The sequence below is a fragment of the Paramormyrops kingsleyae genome, chromosome 7 (assembly GCF_048594095.1).
Source record: "Paramormyrops kingsleyae isolate MSU_618 chromosome 7, PKINGS_0.4, whole genome shotgun sequence".
NCBI lineage: Eukaryota > Metazoa > Chordata > Actinopteri > Osteoglossiformes > Mormyridae > Paramormyrops > Paramormyrops kingsleyae.
This window is the reverse complement of record NC_132803.1, coordinates 30,197,816-30,217,665: the sequence shown is the minus strand read 5'-3', so window position 1 is coordinate 30,217,665 and position 19,850 is coordinate 30,197,816. Positions and strand designations below refer to the sequence as shown.

The 19,850-nt window shown below is 48.7% G+C and overlaps 2 protein-coding genes across 11 annotated transcripts in view; one reads left to right on the top strand and one right to left on the bottom strand.

Moving 5' to 3' along the window:
• Positions 1-99: 99 nt before the first annotated feature.
• Positions 100-14,437, top strand: golga2 (golgin A2). Of its 6 annotated transcripts, none has more exons than XM_023811052.2 (27): positions 101-277; positions 2,343-2,459; positions 2,899-2,979; positions 3,356-3,499; positions 3,803-3,852; positions 4,105-4,168; positions 4,360-4,422; positions 5,468-5,548; positions 6,283-6,321; positions 6,534-6,596; positions 6,910-7,003; positions 7,203-7,309; positions 7,537-7,595; positions 7,705-7,846; positions 7,957-8,046; positions 8,229-8,336; positions 8,562-8,649; positions 8,851-8,987; positions 9,407-9,625; positions 10,427-10,540; positions 10,880-11,104; positions 11,544-11,643; positions 11,754-12,008; positions 12,209-12,379; positions 12,898-13,004; positions 13,225-13,396; positions 13,856-14,437. In XM_023811052.2, exons 1-27 carry the CDS (start codon positions 230-232, stop codon positions 14,110-14,112), a joined length of 3,195 nt encoding a protein of 1,064 aa, XP_023666820.2. In that variant the 5' UTR covers positions 101-229; the 3' UTR covers positions 14,113-14,437. The 6 variants fall into 6 exon arrangements, with proteins under 6 accessions (XP_023666824.2, XP_023666820.2, XP_023666823.2 ...); XM_023811053.2 differs by lacking the exon at positions 101-277 and adding an exon at positions 754-1,507; XM_023811056.2 differs by lacking the exon at positions 5,468-5,548 and having other exon boundaries at positions 100-277.
• Positions 14,438-16,875: 2,438 nt separating this feature from the next.
• The window catches only part of dnm1a (dynamin 1a), a 57,264-nt gene continuing 54,289 nt past the window's right edge, over positions 16,876-19,850 (bottom strand). For all 5 annotated transcript variants that reach the window (XM_023811060.2, XM_023811062.2, XM_023811059.2 and 2 more), the window contains one exon: positions 16,876-18,378. In XM_023811060.2, the coding sequence (XP_023666828.1) occupies positions 18,318-18,378 (61 nt within the window). In that variant the 3' untranslated portion in view covers positions 16,876-18,317. The remainder of the gene's footprint in view (positions 18,379-19,850) is intronic.

Below are 19,850 nucleotides of genomic sequence, written 5' to 3'. Positions count from 1 at the left end.
CGAACACCGCATCCATCCGTGACTGCCTATCAGAGAGGAATGGTGACCGAAGATCCTAGTACAAATTTTTGGTGAATACATTTAAAACACATTTTAAAATGAAAATAAGGCACATTCGCTTGTCACAGATTGGGCCTGCTCCTGGAAAGGACTACAAACATGGCGGGGCGCTAAAGTGCAGAATCTAGTTTGATGACGTGGTGCCGTTCGCTGTCCCGGACGATGCAGAATGGCAGACCAGACCAGGCAAACCAAACTCGCCGCGGCCAAGAAAAAGGTACGAAACCTGCTTTTTCTATCCCGTTGCGACCACATCATTCGGTAACTTGTCGACCTTTTGGTTTTGTGTTGCACTGTCGCCGCTGGGCAGCGCCGGGCGGATCCCGAGGCTGTCCGAGCTACACATCTGCCAGCTCCTCCATCAGCGTTCGTCCGGCCTATCGGAGGCCATTCTCTCGGCTGCTTTTGCCACTGAAATGCCGGGGATTAACTCCGGCCTACGGTAGTGACTGCTTCAGGAGTCAGTGTGGGGACTTGAACAATAAGAAAGATAGAAATATCTTAATCTTTAAAGAAATGCGTAATTGGTTATTTGGGTATCTGTCAACTTTGGCGGTTTTATGGGCTGTCAGCCTGGTGTTAGCATTACGCTGCTAAGAGTTAGGCTAAGCTAAGACGTGGCATTCAGCGTTGTCGCTCGGAAACATGACAACCTGGCCCCCCTCGCCAAATTAGTGGTTTTTCCCCAAGTATATCCCGCTGGCAATGGAAACGGCTCGGTGTCTGTGTATCTATCAGGGCACTCCTCTCCGTCTGCGTAACGAAGGATGACAGTCCCGGCTGACAACGCCACCCCGATGGCTGACCAGATAAAGCCCAGGATATTCGCATTACTTTCTTTAGGTTGGCGTAGAAAGCATATTCTTTTGTTTTTTTTACAGCCGCTGTCTCTGCCGTGGCCAAAGCCGTGCTGTGTTGACCGGGCTAAGCCGAAATGATCTGACTTTGGGACCAGATCGCCTTATTTATTACTGACCGCTTCGCGGAAACCGTGCCTCGTCGAGTCCTCCCTGACAATTTCTGTCGTTTTTAAAGGCCCAACTTCCTTGTCAGTGTGGAATGCAAACTTAGGAATTCATTAATGTCGGTCCTTCTTACAGTTTGTGTTCCCCATGACAGCTGTCGCAACCCCGTCTGGCACATTGAACTTTACCGGTATCCGGTTTGGACGCGGCGTGTGGGCCGTCATCGCTCCCAAGGGGCGTCTCTGGCACCCTTTTCTGTTCTGCTGGCTGATTTTTTTTTCTTGAGGTGTAATAAATACAAACAAGTTCAAATTAATCACATTAGTACTGCACTTGTGACAACCGTGGACGCTGTCGTGATTTAAATCCTACTCCGTGCAGGATGTGACAGTCCTCATAGTCAGTACATGCCAACGTTTTAATGAAACTACAAACGCCGTTTTATACGCTTCGTTACTTTCCGCCGTCCTTTACATAAAATGGTGAGTAGATAAATCATGAATATTAATTTTATAAGGCTTTCAGTTTTAAAATGATTAAAATCCTAAATTTGGGCATGCATTTTTTTCAGTGATTGCAGAGGAGACTTAGATTTTAATCTTATTGGTAGGACCCATATACATTAGTGGCCAAAATTGTGGAAACATTTCCAATTTAGAGCTGTTGGTCTAGTTATTTAATCGTCCAATATATGATACTTGTAACATTCTTTGATCATGTATAAACATTGTCGCCAATATTTGTGTTGTAATTTTTTAAAGTGTGGTGCCAAAAATGCTTGGTGTTTCCACAATTTTGGCCACTAGTGTATCTGATGTACCCCATAGGTGTTAGGGAGTTTTTGCTTGTGTGTTTTTCAGAGCTTTCAGTAGATCTGTTTTCTACTTGAGCATGGTTTGAAATTGACGAAATACCTCAAATATATGAATGTAGGTCTTCTTTTGTTAAGCAAACAACTGAGATAAGTAAGCTGTTCTCTGCTATGAACTCCATGACAAATAGTGCCAGTGTTTGCCTGTTGACTGCCGCGCCCGATCATTTTGGAACACATGACTGGTCATTGTGACCCAGACTGAAACATAATCTCTGGGCTGGTATGCCAATGCAATGTGTCTCTGTATTTAACCCTGTTTAAAATGTGCATCCAGTTCACACGCTGTGGTTCCCAAAAAAATCCCTGTGTGCCCTCCCCCCTTATTTCTGTAATCACTCTTCCAAGACACTATCAAGTCACTCTGGCTACTTTGAGAAACCAGTGTTTTTTAATTTATTTATATATTAAATTTCACCCTCCCTCCACCAACACCTTCTCACCAGCTGAAGGAGTTTCAGCAAAAGAGCACACCTCCAACTGGGGGTGCGGGGGCGAAGAAGAAGAGGAAGGTCAAGGGAGGGACTGACACGCCCACCGAGGAGAGGAGGTCCCCCGACAGCGTGAGTGACCGCCCCCTTGGGTTCGCACTCACTTACCATCCTCTCAAGCCTTAGAGATGACTGAGGTTTTACTTCAGCAGTATATGGTCAGCACAAGAAAGTTTATCTTAATTGTGTCTCATATGGTGATGTTTTCTTTTCTGAAAGTGCGCGCATCCTCCATTATGGTTTTGTCCTATCTTTAATATTATGTGGTCAAAGCAATGAATGAGTTTGATATTATGGCCATTTTTTGTTTATTGGAAGAGGAGTTAAATCTCTTTAGTGGTCTGACTTCCTAATATTGCTTGTATTAGGCATACTGGTACATACTAATAACTGATGTCATAGTAACGCCCCCCCCCCTGCCACCCCGTGTCTTCTGTCACTCTCCCTGAGTGCCTCGACCCTCTTCTTCCTCACTCGGTCTGCCGATCTTCCGCTCCCCTTTCTCCTGTAGATTCAGAACCTTCTGAAAGTTCTGGTGTCTGATCATACTCTGACTAATGGGGTCACTCTTCCTCCGTTTATTAACAGCCAGGTGAGCTGGTCTTTCCTTCCATTTCTCTCTCTCCTTTTATGGCTCCTGCTCTCTGCATGACTCTCTCCATATATTGGCATGACTCTTTTTTGATTTATTGGGGATTAAGAGATTAAAATTACTTTTTGACTTTTCAGTCAGTATTCGGAGTGCCTAATGTCCCCATCTTAGACCCACCCGTCCCCCTCCAGCACCCCCGTCTATTTCAGGTGGAATTTTCCTGAGCTATTGCTGTTAATTGCTTATATTAAACTTCACACCTGCCCCGAAGCTTTGGGTGTGTCCAGTTTTCTTGCCACCTGCCGTTTGTGAGGTGTGTGCGTGCCCGCAGCGTCTGTCAGTGCGTCACGCCTCGTTGCCATGTGTGTCCTGCCAGGCTCTGAGTGACGGGGGCGGCCGGGGGTCCCCGGACGTCCCGGCCCCAGAGGGCCCGCACGGGGAGCCTGCCTACAGCTTGCCCACCCCTAACTTCGCTAACGCCGCTAATTCTGAATGTACTGGCAGCACTACCGTGGCCCAGGTTTGTCTGTGTCTCTGTCAGTTAGCCCCCTGTTGTCATGGTTACTAACAACTCGCATAACATCCACCGCCTGGTATTACTCTGATTCAATTATCCATCCATCCATGTAATTTCCAACCCCCCCCCCCCTTTTAGGTAAATGTGATTTGTGCACTTATGAGAACCCTTGTTGTTCTGGGACCTTTCATACATTATCTGTATTGTTTTGCACTCAGTCAGGCTGAACGACTAAGCATTCCAATGCATCTTGGATCTTGAATCTCTGGTCTGTGGCCTCACAGTGCCTTCCTTTGTGTCCCCCAGGCCTCCAGCCCTGATGTAGACCACACTGAAAACTCATCGGAGGAGCCCAGGTGAGCGGCAGTGCTGTGCCCAATGGACCCCATAGTGCTCTGGGAGGGGTAGTTGGGAGCCTGTTCGTTGCCCCTTCCTTTAATGTGATTCACATGCTGTGTATGCGGGAGGCAGTGGGAGGGGCAGACAGGCTGGTCTGCGATTCAAATCCTAGGGTCAGAACTGCTTTCAGTGCTCCAGGAGAAACTGTGCTTCAGACGTCAGTGGCCGCTAAGCTCGCAGAGGACCTGACCAGATCTCTGTCCTCGCAGGCCGCTGTCGTCCACGGAAAGCCTGCGGCAGCTCTCTCAGCAGCTCAACGGCCTACTGTCCGAGGTAGGGGCCCCCCCTGGGCCGCCATGCCTGGGACCTGTCTTCTAGGTGTTGTCTGTTAGGCTGGGGGCCAAGCAGTGCAGGTGCGGAGTAAACAGTTTCTGCAGCACCAGTGTTTGTTGGTGGAAAGTAATAAACAAACAAGTCAGCAAATATGGCGGGGGAAAAAATAGTCTTTTTTGCCTTCCTGACAGTCCCAGTCATCGTATGTGAATGGCGACAGTGCCGTATCGCCCCCCAATGAAAAAGAACTTGAGGTAAGAAACCTTGGTTGTTTTTTTTTTTTTGGTATTTTTATTTTCATCATTTTCATCCCATGACCCTTCTTCAGAATACTTGGCTCCACCCACAGAGATAAAAAGGGGGGGGGGGCTTTGCTTATGCCCCACCCCCTCATTTCACTGCTGTTATTCTTGACGGAGCTCCACCTTCACATCACATGACTGGGTGACCAGGTTACTAAGTTTCCAGCCAGACGGCCGTGTTGGGTTTCCGCTCCTCACTCTTCTCATCGAGGAGTTTCCGCTTCCCTTCTTCCGCGTGAGATTTCTCACCTCACGGTTCAACCTTTCTGCCATGAATATTAAAAGATGACTTTATTTTTAGTAATTTTATTTAGATTTTTTCATTTTAATTCATGCCTTTCTCGTATGTTGTTTTTTTTTTGGCAGCTTATATAATCTCTACGATCCTTGTTTTTTGGTGGGGGAAAAAAAAAGTTGGCTTTCTATTGGAATGGAATTGGAGAATTTAATTCGATTGTTAATTGCATGGAATGAGTCAGTTTTGCCGTGATGATGGCGGATATCCATGCTGTATGTTTGTGCATGTGAGCCCTCTGCCTGGGCCAGATACTGGAAAAAGTTATTCCACTCTTTTAAAGAATAGTATTTTGCTGCTGTGTCCATTTAAATTTCCTGATGGCAGACAGCATCTTGCCGTCATTTGGTCCAGCTGTTTGGCTTCCCAAACTCCCAGGAAAAAGTTGGTATATAATAATGTAATTGTGTTTGCTTTATTTCAATAAAGCACCCCTCCCCCATTCTTACTGCCCAGGGTATAAATTTCCCTCTGTAACTCTCCTTGCACGCAATCACCCCTTTTTTTGCTTTCCTCCAGAGGTGGATGAGAGTTTGTGTCATTTGTGGATTTTTTTGAGTGATGTTCTTATCCTTTTCTGTTCTAAATTCCTGCCCCGTGGCCTTGCACCTCCCCTCCCATTTCTCACTCCGTTTCTTTCTGTTATTTACCCTTTCTTTTCTTCCTCCTCCTCCTCCCGCCCTCTGCATGCCTGCACGTCAGGCTCAAAACCAGGAGCTGGCAACCGCCCTCGACTCCAGCCGTCTAACAAACAGCCAGCTCAGTGCAAAGCTAGACCAGTTGGTAAGAGTGTCTGTCTGGCTGTGTGCAAGTGTATGTCACACAACCCCCCCCCCCCCCATCTGTGGCTAATCCCACCACGGCACGCCTGCTGCTCTTAAGTCAAGTGACCCCACCCTGGCTTAGAGTCCAGCAGATGTCCTCGCTTAAGGTATCATGCGTGCTTGGAGGTATAACCCCCCCCCCACCTACCCCCCACACCTTCTTCATAGCAGCATTATGCCCACTTGAATGCATATTCCGAATCCCGCATGTCTACTTTCTTTCAACTGCGCACAATATAACAACGGCCTGATGGTGAGACCCCAGGGCGGGTTTCCAAGATGGCCGATGCCTTTGTGGTGGGCTTTCCTTGTGTTGAAACAAACTGCCAAGCTTAGTGTCCTTCTGTGACTGTTTTTGTGCACTGAGTACTAACCCATACTTATTACTGGTGGCTGCCGCATTTGTGTTTTTTTTTTGTGTTGATATGAGCAAGAATGGGTTCTAGCAGTAGTCTGGAATTCTTCCGGTGGCCTGTCAGCTGTGCCTAGTTCCACTGTAACTGTTGGGTTCCTATTGCTTGCTTATAATGGAAAATTTTTGGTTTGTAAAAATCCGCACTTGTTAGTGCTTAGTGTCAAAGGTCATTCTCACCCAGACAATGTCATAGGAGGTTCTTGTGAAAATGGTTGGGATCATCTGAGGATTTTAGCGATCGTAGTTCTCAGTCCTGATCCATTTTTCCCCCATAACAGACACAACAGACTCAGGAATTGACTGACCAACTTCAGAAGGTAAGTTGAGTCCTTGAGCCCTCAGCAGCACCTTTAACTATTAACTAGCGAAAAAGCAACTGCCTTTCTCAAATTCATTCTGAAATACAGAAGACGAATTGTGGGAAAATCGTTTATTTGTCCAGGCATTTTAATATGTCTAATATGAGTCACTTCCCCGTCAGTGGCCCTTTGTGATGGCTGTGATCCCTATGTACTGCTTGTGTTTTAAGGAGCGCAAAGAGTTTGAGCAGAAGTTTGTGAAGGAGCAGGGAGCCATGAGAGAGCAGCTGCAGGTGAGTCAGAGATACTGGAGGACTTTTCTCTCTGGTGTAGCGTGCAATCTCTATAATAATACTCGGTCCAGTCAAAACTTGGGTGAATCAGTTCTAGAGGAAAAAGTGATGCGAGTTTTTTTTTTTAGTGATTCGGTGAGAGTGACAGTACCTATCCACTCAGTATTTCTAGAATAAAATGTAACATTTATGCTTGGCAGACTTGATACCAGTGTGACAGAGATTGCTGTTTTTGCAGCGTTATCAGTTTGTTGGGGGCTGAGCTGTGCCCCGCCCCATGCAATGACTAACAGGTGTGTTCCCTCTCTCATAGGTCCACATTCAGACCATTGGCATCCTTGTGTCAGAGAAGTCGGAGCTGCAGACGGCCCTATCCTACACCCAGCAGGCTGCCAGGCAAAGGACAGGTGACCTATTCTAACATCCATCATGATATGAACGATCCCTGACAGCTGTTTGGGGGAGTTTTGAACCCCATACCATTTGGTATTCAGGTCCTTTTGCGACCAAAGTTTTTAGGCCTGATTTTGACCGTGTCTGAGTGACTGCCCTCAAATAAAGGTGGTGAAATGGCTGCTCTGAGCAAATGGATGTTCCCGTCCCCAGGGGAGGCCGAGGAGCTGGGCTCCCGCCTGCAGGCCAGCAAGCAGAGGATCTCGGAGCTGGAGAGGACGCTCTCATCCGTGTCCACGCAGCAGAAGCAGTTTGAGAAGGTATAGCACACGCCATCGGTCTCTTTACAGTGTCTGGGGCCAGCATTGCTTAAGTACAGAGGTGACGTGATGATTCTTCGGCCCATGGGATTTGAACCCATGTCCTTCCGGACACAGACACAAGTGCTATACACTGCCCCATTTCCACATCCTCTGCTGAGGTTGCGATTGGTCTTGTCTTATAAAATAAAACTTCTTGCTAAAATACACTTTTTTCCTTCCTTTAGCATAACAAAGAGCTTGAAAAAGAGAGGGACAACTTCAGACTTGAAGTCTACAGACTCGGGTAAGTACTAGATTGGGTGGGAGAGCCAATCGACCTTTGCTGTTCACCCTGTAGTTGTCGTGCTCGTTTTTTCGCTCCTGACTTGCGTACCTTTCCTCCCCCCCCCCAGTCAGGCGAGCGAAGAGGCCAATGAGAGGAGCTCGGAACTGGCTGAGCAGCTGAAGCTGAAGCTGAGCGAGAACTCGGCCATGCAGCTTAACCTGGAAGACCTGCGCAAGAGGCTGGAGATGGCCGACCTCATGATCCAGCAGGTGGGCGGAGTCTCATAGCGATCGCATTTGTGCATGTCTGTGTGGTTAGGATGTATCTGCGGTGGTCAGGTCACTCTGTTAACTATAGATCTATACTTCCTTGCTCTCAGTTCTCCAGCCAGTCTGGTCCTCCTAGTGCGAACCAGCAGGTGGCGATGCTTCTGGAGGAGAAGCTGCAGATGGAGGCTCATTCAGCACAGGTAGTAAACACTTCATAAGCATGCTCGGCCCACGTGCCTGACTGTGCCTGGCTGTGCCTGGCTGTGCCTGACTGTGCCTGGCTGTGCCTGACTGTGCCTGGCTGTGCCTGGCTGTGCATGTCTGCGCGACCATGTGACCACAGGCCACCTGACCGTAACACCTACTCCCCTTCTTGCTGTAGCTGCAGGAGTCCATTGCACAGCTGCAGAGGGAGAGGGACCAGTATGCCGCACAGATCCAGCAGGAGGCGCTGGTGTGGAAGGAGAAGACAGAGCAGCTGCTGTCCCAGGTACAACCTCTGTGCTGCTGCTCCTGTCTGAGAGACTCAGACCCTCCACACAGGCCCCAGCACTGGCCTTTTGCATGTAATGCCAAATTCTTCAGTCTAGGGTGCTTTATTGTGCTTATAAGGCCCATAAATAATACTGAGTGTTCGCTGTGAAAATGTGACCAATAATAGTGAGTGTTTTATGATCTGAGCTGCCCAGTAATTCGCGCTGATGTACCTGAACAGGTGACCCTGTTGTCCAAAGAGAGAGATGGCTTTGTGGAGCAGGTCCGGGAGCTGGAGGCCCAGATCACAGAGCTGAAGAACAGTGCAGGTAAGGTCTGCGGAGGTTAATCCCATGATGCTTTGCTGGGAGGTGGTGCAGCGTAGGCAGGTGACTTTATACAGCTGCTTCTACGCTTACCGTTGCGCAGCTTCTTGTTTCGTGCTTTGTTCCTTTTTATAGTGCTCGTCGTTATCAACAAGGCGGTTTTAGGGTTTTAAGTAAGTTGCTTAATGTCTGACCTCCTGCCAGTGCCGTTGACCCAAGAAGTAGAGCCCCAGGCCCCTGCCCAGCCGGTGGGTCCCTCAGAGAGCGAGATAGCCCTCCAGGAGTCCCTGGGCAGCATGCAGCAGGAGAAGGAGGCCCTCAGTCTGCAGTACCAAGCCCAGGTAAAGGCTGCGGGCAGCATGCTTTAGGGGTTCTGAGGGGGCGATCGTGGTTCCGTTCCATAGAGGTTATACCTGCAGAATCCTCTGTTAGGGGAGATGCTTGTTTCAAGGTTGTTCACAAACACAAATCTTATCACATGCTGGAATTGTTTATTTGGCCAGCACCAATCAGCATAAAATGCAGAGAAAATGAGATTTGAGTTCTGTGTCCTTGACGTGTGTGTGTGTGTGTGTGTGTGTGTGTGTGTGTGTGTGTGTGTGTGTGTGTGTGTGTGTGTGGGTGTGGCTCCTGCAGATAAGTGTTTGGTTTTAGTGGAAATGTTTTGTTCCCTTTTTTTTGTTCCTGGGTATTTTTAGTCCTCCGTTATATCACCGCTCTTGTGTTTATATCACCGCTCTTGTGTCCCCGCCCTCCCCAGGTCCGAGACAATGAGCAGCTGAGTCGGCTGTGTCAGGAGCAGGAGGCCCGGCTGGCTGAGCTGGAGCGCGAGGAGGAGCGGCGGGCCACAGACGCGGAGGACCGGCGCCGCATGCTGGAGGACGTACAGAGCGACAAGGCCACACTGAGCCGGGCGCTCACCCAGAACCGCGAGCTGAAGGAGCAGCTGGCTGAGCTGCAGAACGGCTTCGTCAAGCTGGTGAGGGCCGCGGCGTGCTCTGGGGGCTCCATCTGGGCAGGATGTCCGCGGACGCCGTCAGTCTTAATGGCGTCCTTAGGATTAAGGTCCCACTTCCATATCCTCCCTCCCCCGACACCTGGTGAAGCATTTTTTGGGGTCTCATGTCAGCCATGCCGGAAGTCCATTTCTCCTAAGACGCAGGCCAGCATCCCAGCTGTTTGGCTGAGGCTGACATGATGGGCTTACATCAGCACTTATGCAGTGATGATTCCTGCCCCCCCCCCCCCCCCAGCAGTCATTGGCTGGAATACTATTCTCTATCAGAGTTTTATCTGGTCCAGGTTTGTTGCCGGTCAGTGTTAGATTTTGTTCAAAGGGAATTGCTATATGTCCCTGTGACTAGATGTTAAACAGATACCTGTGGAAGAAGAAATATATGAGTCTGTTTCACTTTAGCTTGTCCAACAAGCTCATCAGACGGGCATTCACATCCTGTTAAACTGAAACCTGGAAGTAGTATCACATCTTCATCTATTAATAACTCCATGAACCAAAAAGTGGGTGAGAAGTCATTCTCTGCACTCGCTGTAAGCTGACGCCTAAAGCGCCTGAATGCTTTTTAGAAAACTTTGTTTAGACATGTTGCACTAAATCATAAGCAGTGTTTAAGCACAATCCAACAGCGTCCTTGTATCAGTATCAGTCACCAGCCGCACTGTATTAGCATCAGACCCCTGAAAGACCCCTATCAGTTGCGGGGTTTCTGAGATGCCATCCCTAAAAGGAAATGCCCCCCACCCCTCTTATTGCCCCTGGCAGACCAATGAGAACATGGAGCTGACCAGTGGACTGCAGTCAGAGCAGCATGTGAAGAAGGAACTGGCTCGCAAGATGGGGCAACTGCAGGAGGACTTGCACCATGTCAGGGAACAGGTGAGGGACCCCCCCCCCCCCCCCCAGCCTTCATCGTCAGGAGATCGGACACATCAGCTGCAGTGATTCTAGGATTCTAGGAAGAGGTGCCATTAGTGATACCGAGGGGCCAGCCTTATTAGCCAATGATATGTTTTGAATCTGTGAGTGACAGGGGAGGGGTACTTCAGGGACCAATTAGCGTTGGGCTTGGACCTGTGGTCCCCATCCCAGGCTTCTCCTCTAGACATCTGCTTTAGTAGTTAATACTCAGCCTTTACCCCACTTCTCCTGGCAGTATCTGAGAATGTTTTGACCCCCCCCCCCCTCACCCCACCCTCTGGTTCGCCCTTCCGACAGCTTGCGGCCAAGAGCCAGGAGGCCCAGGCGGCGCTAGAGCAGCGGGACCAGTACCTGGTGCACCTGCAGCAGTATACGGCCAGCTACCAGCAACTGGCGTCCGAGCGCGAGGAGGTGACCCGGCACCTCCTGCAGCAGACGCAGCTGATGGACAGGCTGCAGCATGACGAGGTGCAGGGCAAGGTGCAGCTGGAGATCAGCCACAAGCAGCTGGAGCAGGCCCAGGTGAGCCCAGCAGGGGGCGACGTGGCGAAGGGCACTGTGCCCAAGTTTATATGTGGAAGGCATTCGTTAAAGCTGTCAAAACATAGGTGCCGATTGAATTCAGGGATATTAGCTCGACGGTCTACTAAATACAGCTAAATCCGGTCTCCTCTGGTTACCAGTATTTCAGACTTAATGGCTGTATTACATGCTGCCCTTAAAGGCACAGGACACTCCTGTTGGTGGTATGGAGATTAGAGAACCATATCTCTGACCTAAAGGTTGCCTCTTAACTGTACATGTGACTTTCAGATATCTTTAGATCCTTTAAAAGTATTGGGATGAAGCCTTTTGAATTGTGTACATTAAATGTAAATGAAATGGAGAATATGTAAAGTTAGTAGTGATGAAATGTAATTCCCATTGGACATATTACCATGTTGACCCGTGTCACACGCAGGATAAGCTAGACCAGCTGGTCAAAGACAACGAAGATCTGAAGATGGAGGTTCGGGAGCTGCTGAGCAGCACAGCGCTGGCTATAGAGACCCGTGACCAAGGTGCTGTTTTTGGGGTCCTGGGGGCGTGGCTTGGTGATCTTGTGCGTGGTCATAGCTGTGGATAGCTATGTGACATCATGACGACGTCTGTCTCCTCTCTCGTCACCTAGGTGATGGGCTGGAAAGCCGGCCATTTCAAGAGAGCTTCCAGACGTCCTCCATCGCCATCCCGGATGACTTTGACAGTCAGGAGGACATGGCAGCCTTCCTGCGCTCAACAGTGTCCCAGCTGGAGGGCGAGCGGGACAAGGCACTCCGGAGGATGGAGGAGGAGCAGCGCCTGCGGCAGGCAGCCCTACACCAGGTGGCGACGCTGAGTCAAGAGCAGCAGCAGCATCAGCAGCACAGCCCCCATGCAAGCACAGGTGGGGTTACTCACGGGTGTTTTAGAGTGAGCAGGGATTCTCCCCTATGCCATCAATCCCAGAATCCTTTGGAGTACAAAAGTTATTTCCCATCCAACTTCCAACCACTTATACTGATTGCAGTCAAAAGTAATTTTAATCACATAATTTAATTTCCATATGCATTAATGCATGGCGATTGTTGGCCCTGACCCTTCCAGAGGCCAGCACCGATGGCGTGCCGGTGGAAGTGCACGAGGCGCTGCGGGCGGCCATGGAGAAGCTGCAGCTGCGCTTCACGACCCTCATGCAGGAGAAGGTTGACCTGAAGGAGCGGGTGGAGGAGCTGGAGCACCGCTGCATCCAGCTGTCCGGGGAGACGGACACCATCGGTGAGGGCGGCGGTCCCACAACACCCGGAGCTCCTGAAATGCAGCCCAGTCACCCGGCCTAAAGTAGATCAGTGTGATCCTGCAGCACTTCAGCTTACACGGCTAATACATCACAATATATAGTCCTGTACAACTTCTGGTGTTGAAGAGCACAGCTGGTGTTGGGGGTAAAGTTCTGAAACTGTCCAAAAGATCCATTTCAGGTTCTAGGCCAGAAATTGGTCTGTTGTCATGAAAAGTGTAAAGTTCTCTTAACCACTTACCCAGATTCAGAATCAGGCAGGCTTTCGGTACAGCATGGTAGGTAAGGTCAAATCAGCATTGTCCATAACATGGAACATAGTTAGATAGGAGCATCACACTGGACAAACCGCATGACTACAAAAAAAAAAACATGCTGTGGATGAACTGTGCTGTTGTGGTCCTGTGACCGGACCAGTTCGGTGAAAGCAGACTTATTGGTTCTGCGATGCATTCCACGCTTATAACGCTGCATGTGTCTGTGTGTCTGTCTGCAGGCGAGTACATCGCCCTCTACCAGAACCAAAGAGCCATCATGAAGCAGAGGCACATGGAAAAGGACCAGTACATCAACATGCTGGCCAAAGACAAAGAGGAGATGAAGGTACAGCCCCTGATGAGGTCACGCTTTGCCGGACTGTTCTCCGTATCAGAATCAGCTTTAGGAATGTTGCTTATGCTTTTGACACTTCATGACAGCAGTGAGTGTGCGATCTGGCCGTGCATCCACCAGTTTGCAGTTATGACAGCTGTATGAAGGATTACCGGCTAGCCCATGTAAGCTAAGGGTAGGAGAATGAATGATCGTGGCGTTTGCTCCCCAGGCCAAGTTGGCGGAGCTGCAGGAGCTGGTGCTGCGGCTGGTGGACGAGCGGAACGAGTGGCACAGCCGCTATATGGGCATCACGGGCGACCCCGACCTGCTACCCGACAGCACGGCCACGGCCGCCCTCGGCGCCCACAGGCGTATGGAGCTCAACGCTGTGGACGGACCAGGTGCGCCGTCTACAGAGGGCCCCCCAGTGGTCATGCTGTGTTGTTGTTCTTCTTCTTCTTATTTTAAATCCACAATATATTTTATGCCAGTTTCTCTCTACCCAGTACTCAGGGACCCAAAGACATTTTTGCTCCCTTCCAGCTCCCAAAACACTCTATCAGGAACTGGCTGTTCTGGATTGTTTGGTTCAGGTGTGCTGGGAGCTGAGAGGGAACAATTCTGTGGACTGTCTGTGGGTCTCCGAGGGCCGGGTTGAGAAACATTACCTTAAATGTATTACTCTCTCCTCTGTATTGGTTTTCAACAACTGGTTTTGAAACATTAATTCATGTTTGTCAGTTTTCGAGCTGTGGGGCTGTTTTAATTTGGTTGGTGCTCTTGCCATGATCTAATTCAGCGGATCTTCTCACCATCCACTACTAAATGTAATCGTTTTTCGCTATTCTCCTTACCTGCAGAGTCCATGGACTTGAGCTCAGTGGACTTTGCGGCCGATCCCGCACTCATGTCAGAGGTTGATGGCCCCCAGGGGACGATGGAGAGCTCTGGGGTGCCGACGCTTCGCCCCCGGGAGGACGGCACCGCTCGACAAATCATGCAGCTGCTGCAGGAGATCCAGAACCCCCAGCCGGTGCCGTTCCTGGGCGAGAACCCCTGCATCCCGTTCTTCTACCGTCCCGATGAGCATGATGAGGTCAAGATCCTGGTGGTCTAAGAGCTTCCCCACCTCCTTGAAAAGGGATTACGTCTGGATTCCCCCTTCCATTTCTACGGCCTTCCTCATCCTCCTCCTCCTTCCAGTCCCTGGAGATGTTGCAAGCGTCCTGCTCTCAGATCAGCCTGTTATGTGTTCCTGCTATTGGACGGTGCCAGCGGCTGAGTCTCTGTTCAGTGACTGACAGTGACTGGGTGAAGCAAATGAATTGGGGTAGGGGGTCCGAGACCCTGCCGAGCTTCTGTCCTAGTGTGTGATTTGAGGAACCCCCCACTCCACCCCACCCCACACTCACACACTTTATTAAATCCAATGGCAGCAGTAACGTCATTGTGATGTCATCTTTGAATTGTGTGTGTGTGTGTGTGGTCCCGCCCAGCTCCCCCTCTGGTACTTAAATGGGACAGACGGTGGCATAATACAGGCCTACAGAAAGAGGTGACTTCAGCTGTGAACTATAGACTGTGACAGAGTGCCCCCCCCCCCACACCTTCGTGCAAATTTTTTTGTATGTATCCATCTCTGTGCACATGTACTGTTTCAATGAAAAGCACTTTACGATATGGGTTCTGCTTGATTTTGATAGTGTATGAGAGCAGAGCAGATCTGATTAGAACAGACTGGGAGCATTTACTCCCTGATGATGTGGATATTAGTTTTCTTTCCTCTCCAGTTGGCTTTAAGTCCATTGTAGTTTCATTAAAGTGTGGGGCAGAACTGCACTGGGTTGAAGGACAGTGTGGAATTTCAGGCCCCCCAACGAACAGGATCGCCTCTCACGTATCACAGGGTTTAGGGGTCAAGCGTGAGTCCTTATTGGTTAGAGCATGTCAACCAAATGGTAGAGGTGGAAGAGATGGAGGATAATACAATGAGTTATCGATGAGTATGTGTGGAGGAACTGGAACGGGTACATGAAACGGGTACATGCTGGAATGCCTGTTCTAATGCCTTCCGATGTGCTTGGAGAACAGAGCTTGGTAATAATTGGGCTTTTTGTATTGGCTTACTTTTCTATGTGCTCCAATTGGAGCTCATAAGACTGGATTTATTTGTCTTGTCTGTGACCTGGTTTATGCCTGAAGTACCTTCTGTTTTTTGAATGTCAGTTATGCTGGACCATCCGTTTTAAGCAAAGTCACATTACACAAGCAAAGTCTTCGGTTGGTTTTGATGAATCATTAACTGGAATCACAGACAATGAAAAGTAGAAGCTGGATTTGATAAGGCAGGGTTATGATGCCCTTGAAAGCTGCTCTTTGGTTGTACTGAACTTGTAACATGACATAGCAGATGACTGGGATCCCAAGCTGGGATGCTTGGTTGTGCATCATCTTTGAGTTAATCTGTGCAGGAAATGACTTCAATCCATTTGCCTGCGAGTTTGTGTGGCTGAAATGAGGACTGAAGATCCTGGTCTCTGCTCTGTCATCTCCATTTCTATCTACGATGGCACACAAAGTGAAGCTCAGAAGGAATGTCTGTCTAATGTTCTGCCTCACCTTCCAGTTAACCTTTGCCGAATTTCACCCGCTGATTCAGCTGTGGTGGGCAGGTTGGACCAGACCCACCTTCAGCGTGATTGCTTGTCAGAATGAGCGAGATTGGCTCGTCTTTCCTCAGTGCGCAGTTTGATTGATGTTCTCCGGGAGTTTTACTCATTTGGGTCATCCAGCTGATCTGATAGCCGAACAGATGATATGTTTGGACTTAACATCACTAAGCTGGTGTGGGATGTAATGGTCAACCTTCATAATGGAGTTAGCCTATCACCATGCTTCCAAAGTCGGCCTTTCCTAAGTTTTGAAACTGAGTGATATTAGCCGTATACTACCTTTGGAGTACATGAATACTCCAGCTACTCTTTCTTTGAAAAGCATAATATTCGTGTGTGAATCTTGTCTGCGGGCACCAGTATAGCAGCCATCGGGTGCTGGCCTTTGGCGGGCATGGAGGTTATGGACGTCCAAGTTTTTGCACCCTGGGCTTGAAAAGAGCAGATGTGGAGATGGAGTTGAGATACAGCTGAAGACCGGATGAGAACTTGAGGCGTGGCTTGCATGGGTGTGTGTGTGTGTGTGTGTGTGTGTGTGTGTGTGTGTGTGTCTCATGGCTTTTTTTTTATAATATATACATACATACATTGGTAACGGGCTAACCCAATCAGCACATGTTGAATTTGTCACAGCTCATCCACAGGTTCTCAAATGTGACTGTTTTTTTTTCCCTCGATGGCCAGTGACTCGAATCACAATGAAGGGTGATCCTCTCTCCTGTAAAGGAAACCTGTAAATACTCTAACTGTAACATATTGTACATTTAGTCAGTGGTCTGCGGTGAATGGTGGGGGGGGGGGGGTGCTATTTTCCACCTGCAGGCTGGTTAGCATTTGGAATCTGTACATTTAATCGTTCTGTGGTGTTGGGGACATGTAGGAGTGGGGGACCTGAGTGGGCCAGTCTGTTTATTACAGATGGTAACTAAATATATATTTATTTGAAATAATAAAACTAATCATCTTTAAGAAAAATACTGTTTAAACACTATGGGGGGTTAAATCTCTCAGATGTATATTTCTGATGTGGTTCATCCTGTAAGTTTTTTTCCCTCTTCTAAATAAATTGATTGAGCTAATTAAACCGACTCAACACATTGTGCGCTGATGCTGGTACATTCCTTATATTGATGCATGTTGCTTTTTTTAAACCTCATCTTGTCTTGTTTTTGATGGTGGAGGCAAGAAATCACACACATAACAGCTGGTACATGTTTTTTTGTTTGTTTGTTTTAATTGACAGCACCTTGCTGCACAGACTCATTCAACCAACAGCAATAAGGTGCAGGACACGTCAGCTGAAATAAACACCCATTCGCTCTTCCTTCTCCAGGGGGGCGGAGCCTTTCTTTACTCATCTGCTGAGCAGTGTCAATATGTAATATTGACTGAAAATAGATTCCCACATTTTTAATATATACTGTGATCATTTTATCCACGTTATCATACATAAAACTTTACACATATTCACGTGTTCAGAATAATTTAATATTCATTAATCTTACATGTCGACTAATCTAAACAGTGGAAGCACAATTTCCCATAATGCACCACAAAGATATGTAACACACTTAAGATATGCCCATAAAGAACTATTTACTCTTAAATCGTAGTTAATTTGTAAATGATGTCACTAAGATTGGTGGAGCTGGATGCTTGTGCAGGGGAGGGGGTGCTGTTTTTATTGACCTGTCACAGCTGTTTAAATGTGAGAAGGTTGCCATGCCCAACAATTAATACAAACAGGGTCAGAGAACAACAACCACAAAGACACAAAGTCTACCTTGTCCTCAATGTCAACAGGACAAGGAATGTTTAACAAACGATTGCAATAATCTATGCATAGACACTTAATATTTTTTTGACCTGATAATGTCTTTTGACCCTTGATTCACTGAGAGACAAGAAAGAGACACTGGAACACTTACAAGACATCTGACTTGGAATGATATTTTTCCACCCCGGGATTTTGCCAGGTCGGCGCATCGGACACGGCAAGCCAAAGGTGCCCCGAGTTTCGGACGCCGTCTTCACATCCTCGTAGACTGAACCTCTATGGTGTGTCTGGCATGAAAGCGGTTAGCTTGACCCAAGCCTTCCCGTGGAGATATTGCACTTTCTACGTTGGCCCCGCCTTGCAAAGAAACATCTCGCTAATGAAGGAGTGGAGCTCTTGACGGTGGGAGGACGTGAAGACTTGCGGGGGTGTCGAGGCGCACGGGGACTGTTTCACAGTGAACCAGATGTACTCAGTCCGCCGTCACAGAAAAAAGCGCAGGGGGCAAATCTTACAGGAGGCTCTCCAAGCCGTGCAGGACATCACAACATCACATGATACTTGGGGGGGGGGGGGGGGTGATCATTTAGATGTTTCCCCAGGGTCCGGGGGGGAACACACAGGAATGTCTCCATGGCTCTTCCTGTTTTCTCTTCATTTTTCTTTTCATAAATTGAGGACAATGTCTCCATGGTGAGTAGTGGGAGTGGGAGGAGGGGGGCGTGGGGTCCAGGCTTCTTGTTATTTTTTTGTTGGTTTGCTTGTTTTTGTTTTTGTTTTTTTTTAAGTAATCTTCTACACCAATAGGGGGTGCTAGTGAGAGGAGGAGGGTTGGGGTGCGGGATGCAGGAGGACAGCCGGCAGAAATTATGATTAGGAGTCGAACGGAGGAAGGGGGCTCTCGGGCCGAGAGGGGCTGCCCTTACCCGGACGACTGTGAAAACAAAGCGGGGGGGGGGGGGGGAGGGGGAGAAGTAAAAATGAATGAAAAAACGTAGAAATGCAAGTGGAAACAGAAGAGACGGCCTGCAAGAAGGAGGCTGAGGGAGGCGTCACGAAGGACAGCAAGGCCACAGAGCAGAGCTGGTGTCCGTAATGTTTTACTTTATTGAAACATCACACGGCACACTAACATGGTCCCTCACGTACAGATTATTGCTTACGGCTTTATTTTGCTTGGCAGGTTTTGTACAAACTTTATTGCTCGCGTCGTGTGGCTGCAAACGGCACGTCCCTCAGCTGGACCCGAGGGGTCATCGGGCAAGGGTGTTAGGGGAAGCGGACATGGGGGGGAGGGTTGGCAGTGAGTGTGAGAGATGCAGTTACTCTGATAACGCATCGGGATTCTGAAGTCAAGGGATGTGTTTCAAAAATAAAAATGATAATCAAGGAGTACAGCACTGAGCGTAGGAGTAAACAACTCCAATAATAAATGTATGGAGGTGGAGGAGGAGAACAAAGAGGAGAGTGAGCCATGAACAGGAAATGTGATGGGGAGCTTGCATTACAGCACACCACCAGTAGGGGGAGTGGTGTTCCCTCGCAGTACCAACAGCAGTCTGGGCACAGAACGTGACGGCCAGTGGTGACGCTCGTTGTCTCTCCAGAGTAATTGCGCATGCCCAGGAGGCATAACATATCAGAGGGAGGTGTCCGAATGTCGCTCCACTGCCAATCCATGGTGCGCGGGGCGGTTCAAGAAGTCACGCGAGCTGAGTGGGTTTGGCCTGTAGGTGCGAACTGGGGGCTACGGTTTGTGGTGAACATGTGCATATACAGGTGGACTGATGGACGCACACGTATGCCATGCTAAATGTAGCTAAGTGTATGTTTTTATTCAAGGGTGTTTCAGAAACACAAGACGAGCGTCTCCATCTACGAAGAACAAAAAAACCCCAAGCACCCTTACGACGAAAAGGACAATGCACAACAAAGTGAAACTATTACTGTATTATTATGCTGTTCTTTATCGTTTTATTTTCCCTTTGCAGTTTATTTGTGCAAAGTGTCTAGACATAGCTAATTTTCTTTGTTTGTGTGTGTGTGCGTGCGTGCGTGTGTGTGTGTGTGTGCGTGTGTGTGTGTGTGTGTGTGTGCGTGTGTGTGTGTGTGTGTGTGTGTGTGTGTGCGCATGAGGAAATAGTGCATAGGGGAAAACAGGTGAACAGGTCTTAGAAGGATGGGGTTAGGTCCACGCTTTTTCATTCCACAAGGAACCAGGGCTCAGAAGTCTAAGAGGGGGGTCTCTGTGGGTTTGTTGGGCCGGCGGCTGTGGGGGGGGGTTGGGGGAGGTTGGGGGGGGGGGGGGGTACAGACAGACAGAGAGAAGACATGACGCCGTCAGAAGGTATGATCTCAGAGTACTATGGTGCCACACCGAACAGTCACACTCTCACACACACACAC

Bases quoted from the DNA above. Each gene is read 5' to 3' on its own strand.
- golga2 (XM_023811052.2), top strand. From the start codon at position 230: ATGGCAGACCAGACCAGGCAAACCAAACTCGCCGCGGCCAAGAAAAAG. The intron at 6,597-6,909 runs GTGAGTCAGAGA...CCTCTCTCATAG, and splicing joins CCATGAGAGAGCAGCTGCAG to GTCCACATTCAGACCATTGG. The intron at 8,337-8,561 runs GTACAACCTCTG...GTACCTGAACAG, and splicing joins CAGAGCAGCTGCTGTCCCAG to GTGACCCTGTTGTCCAAAGA.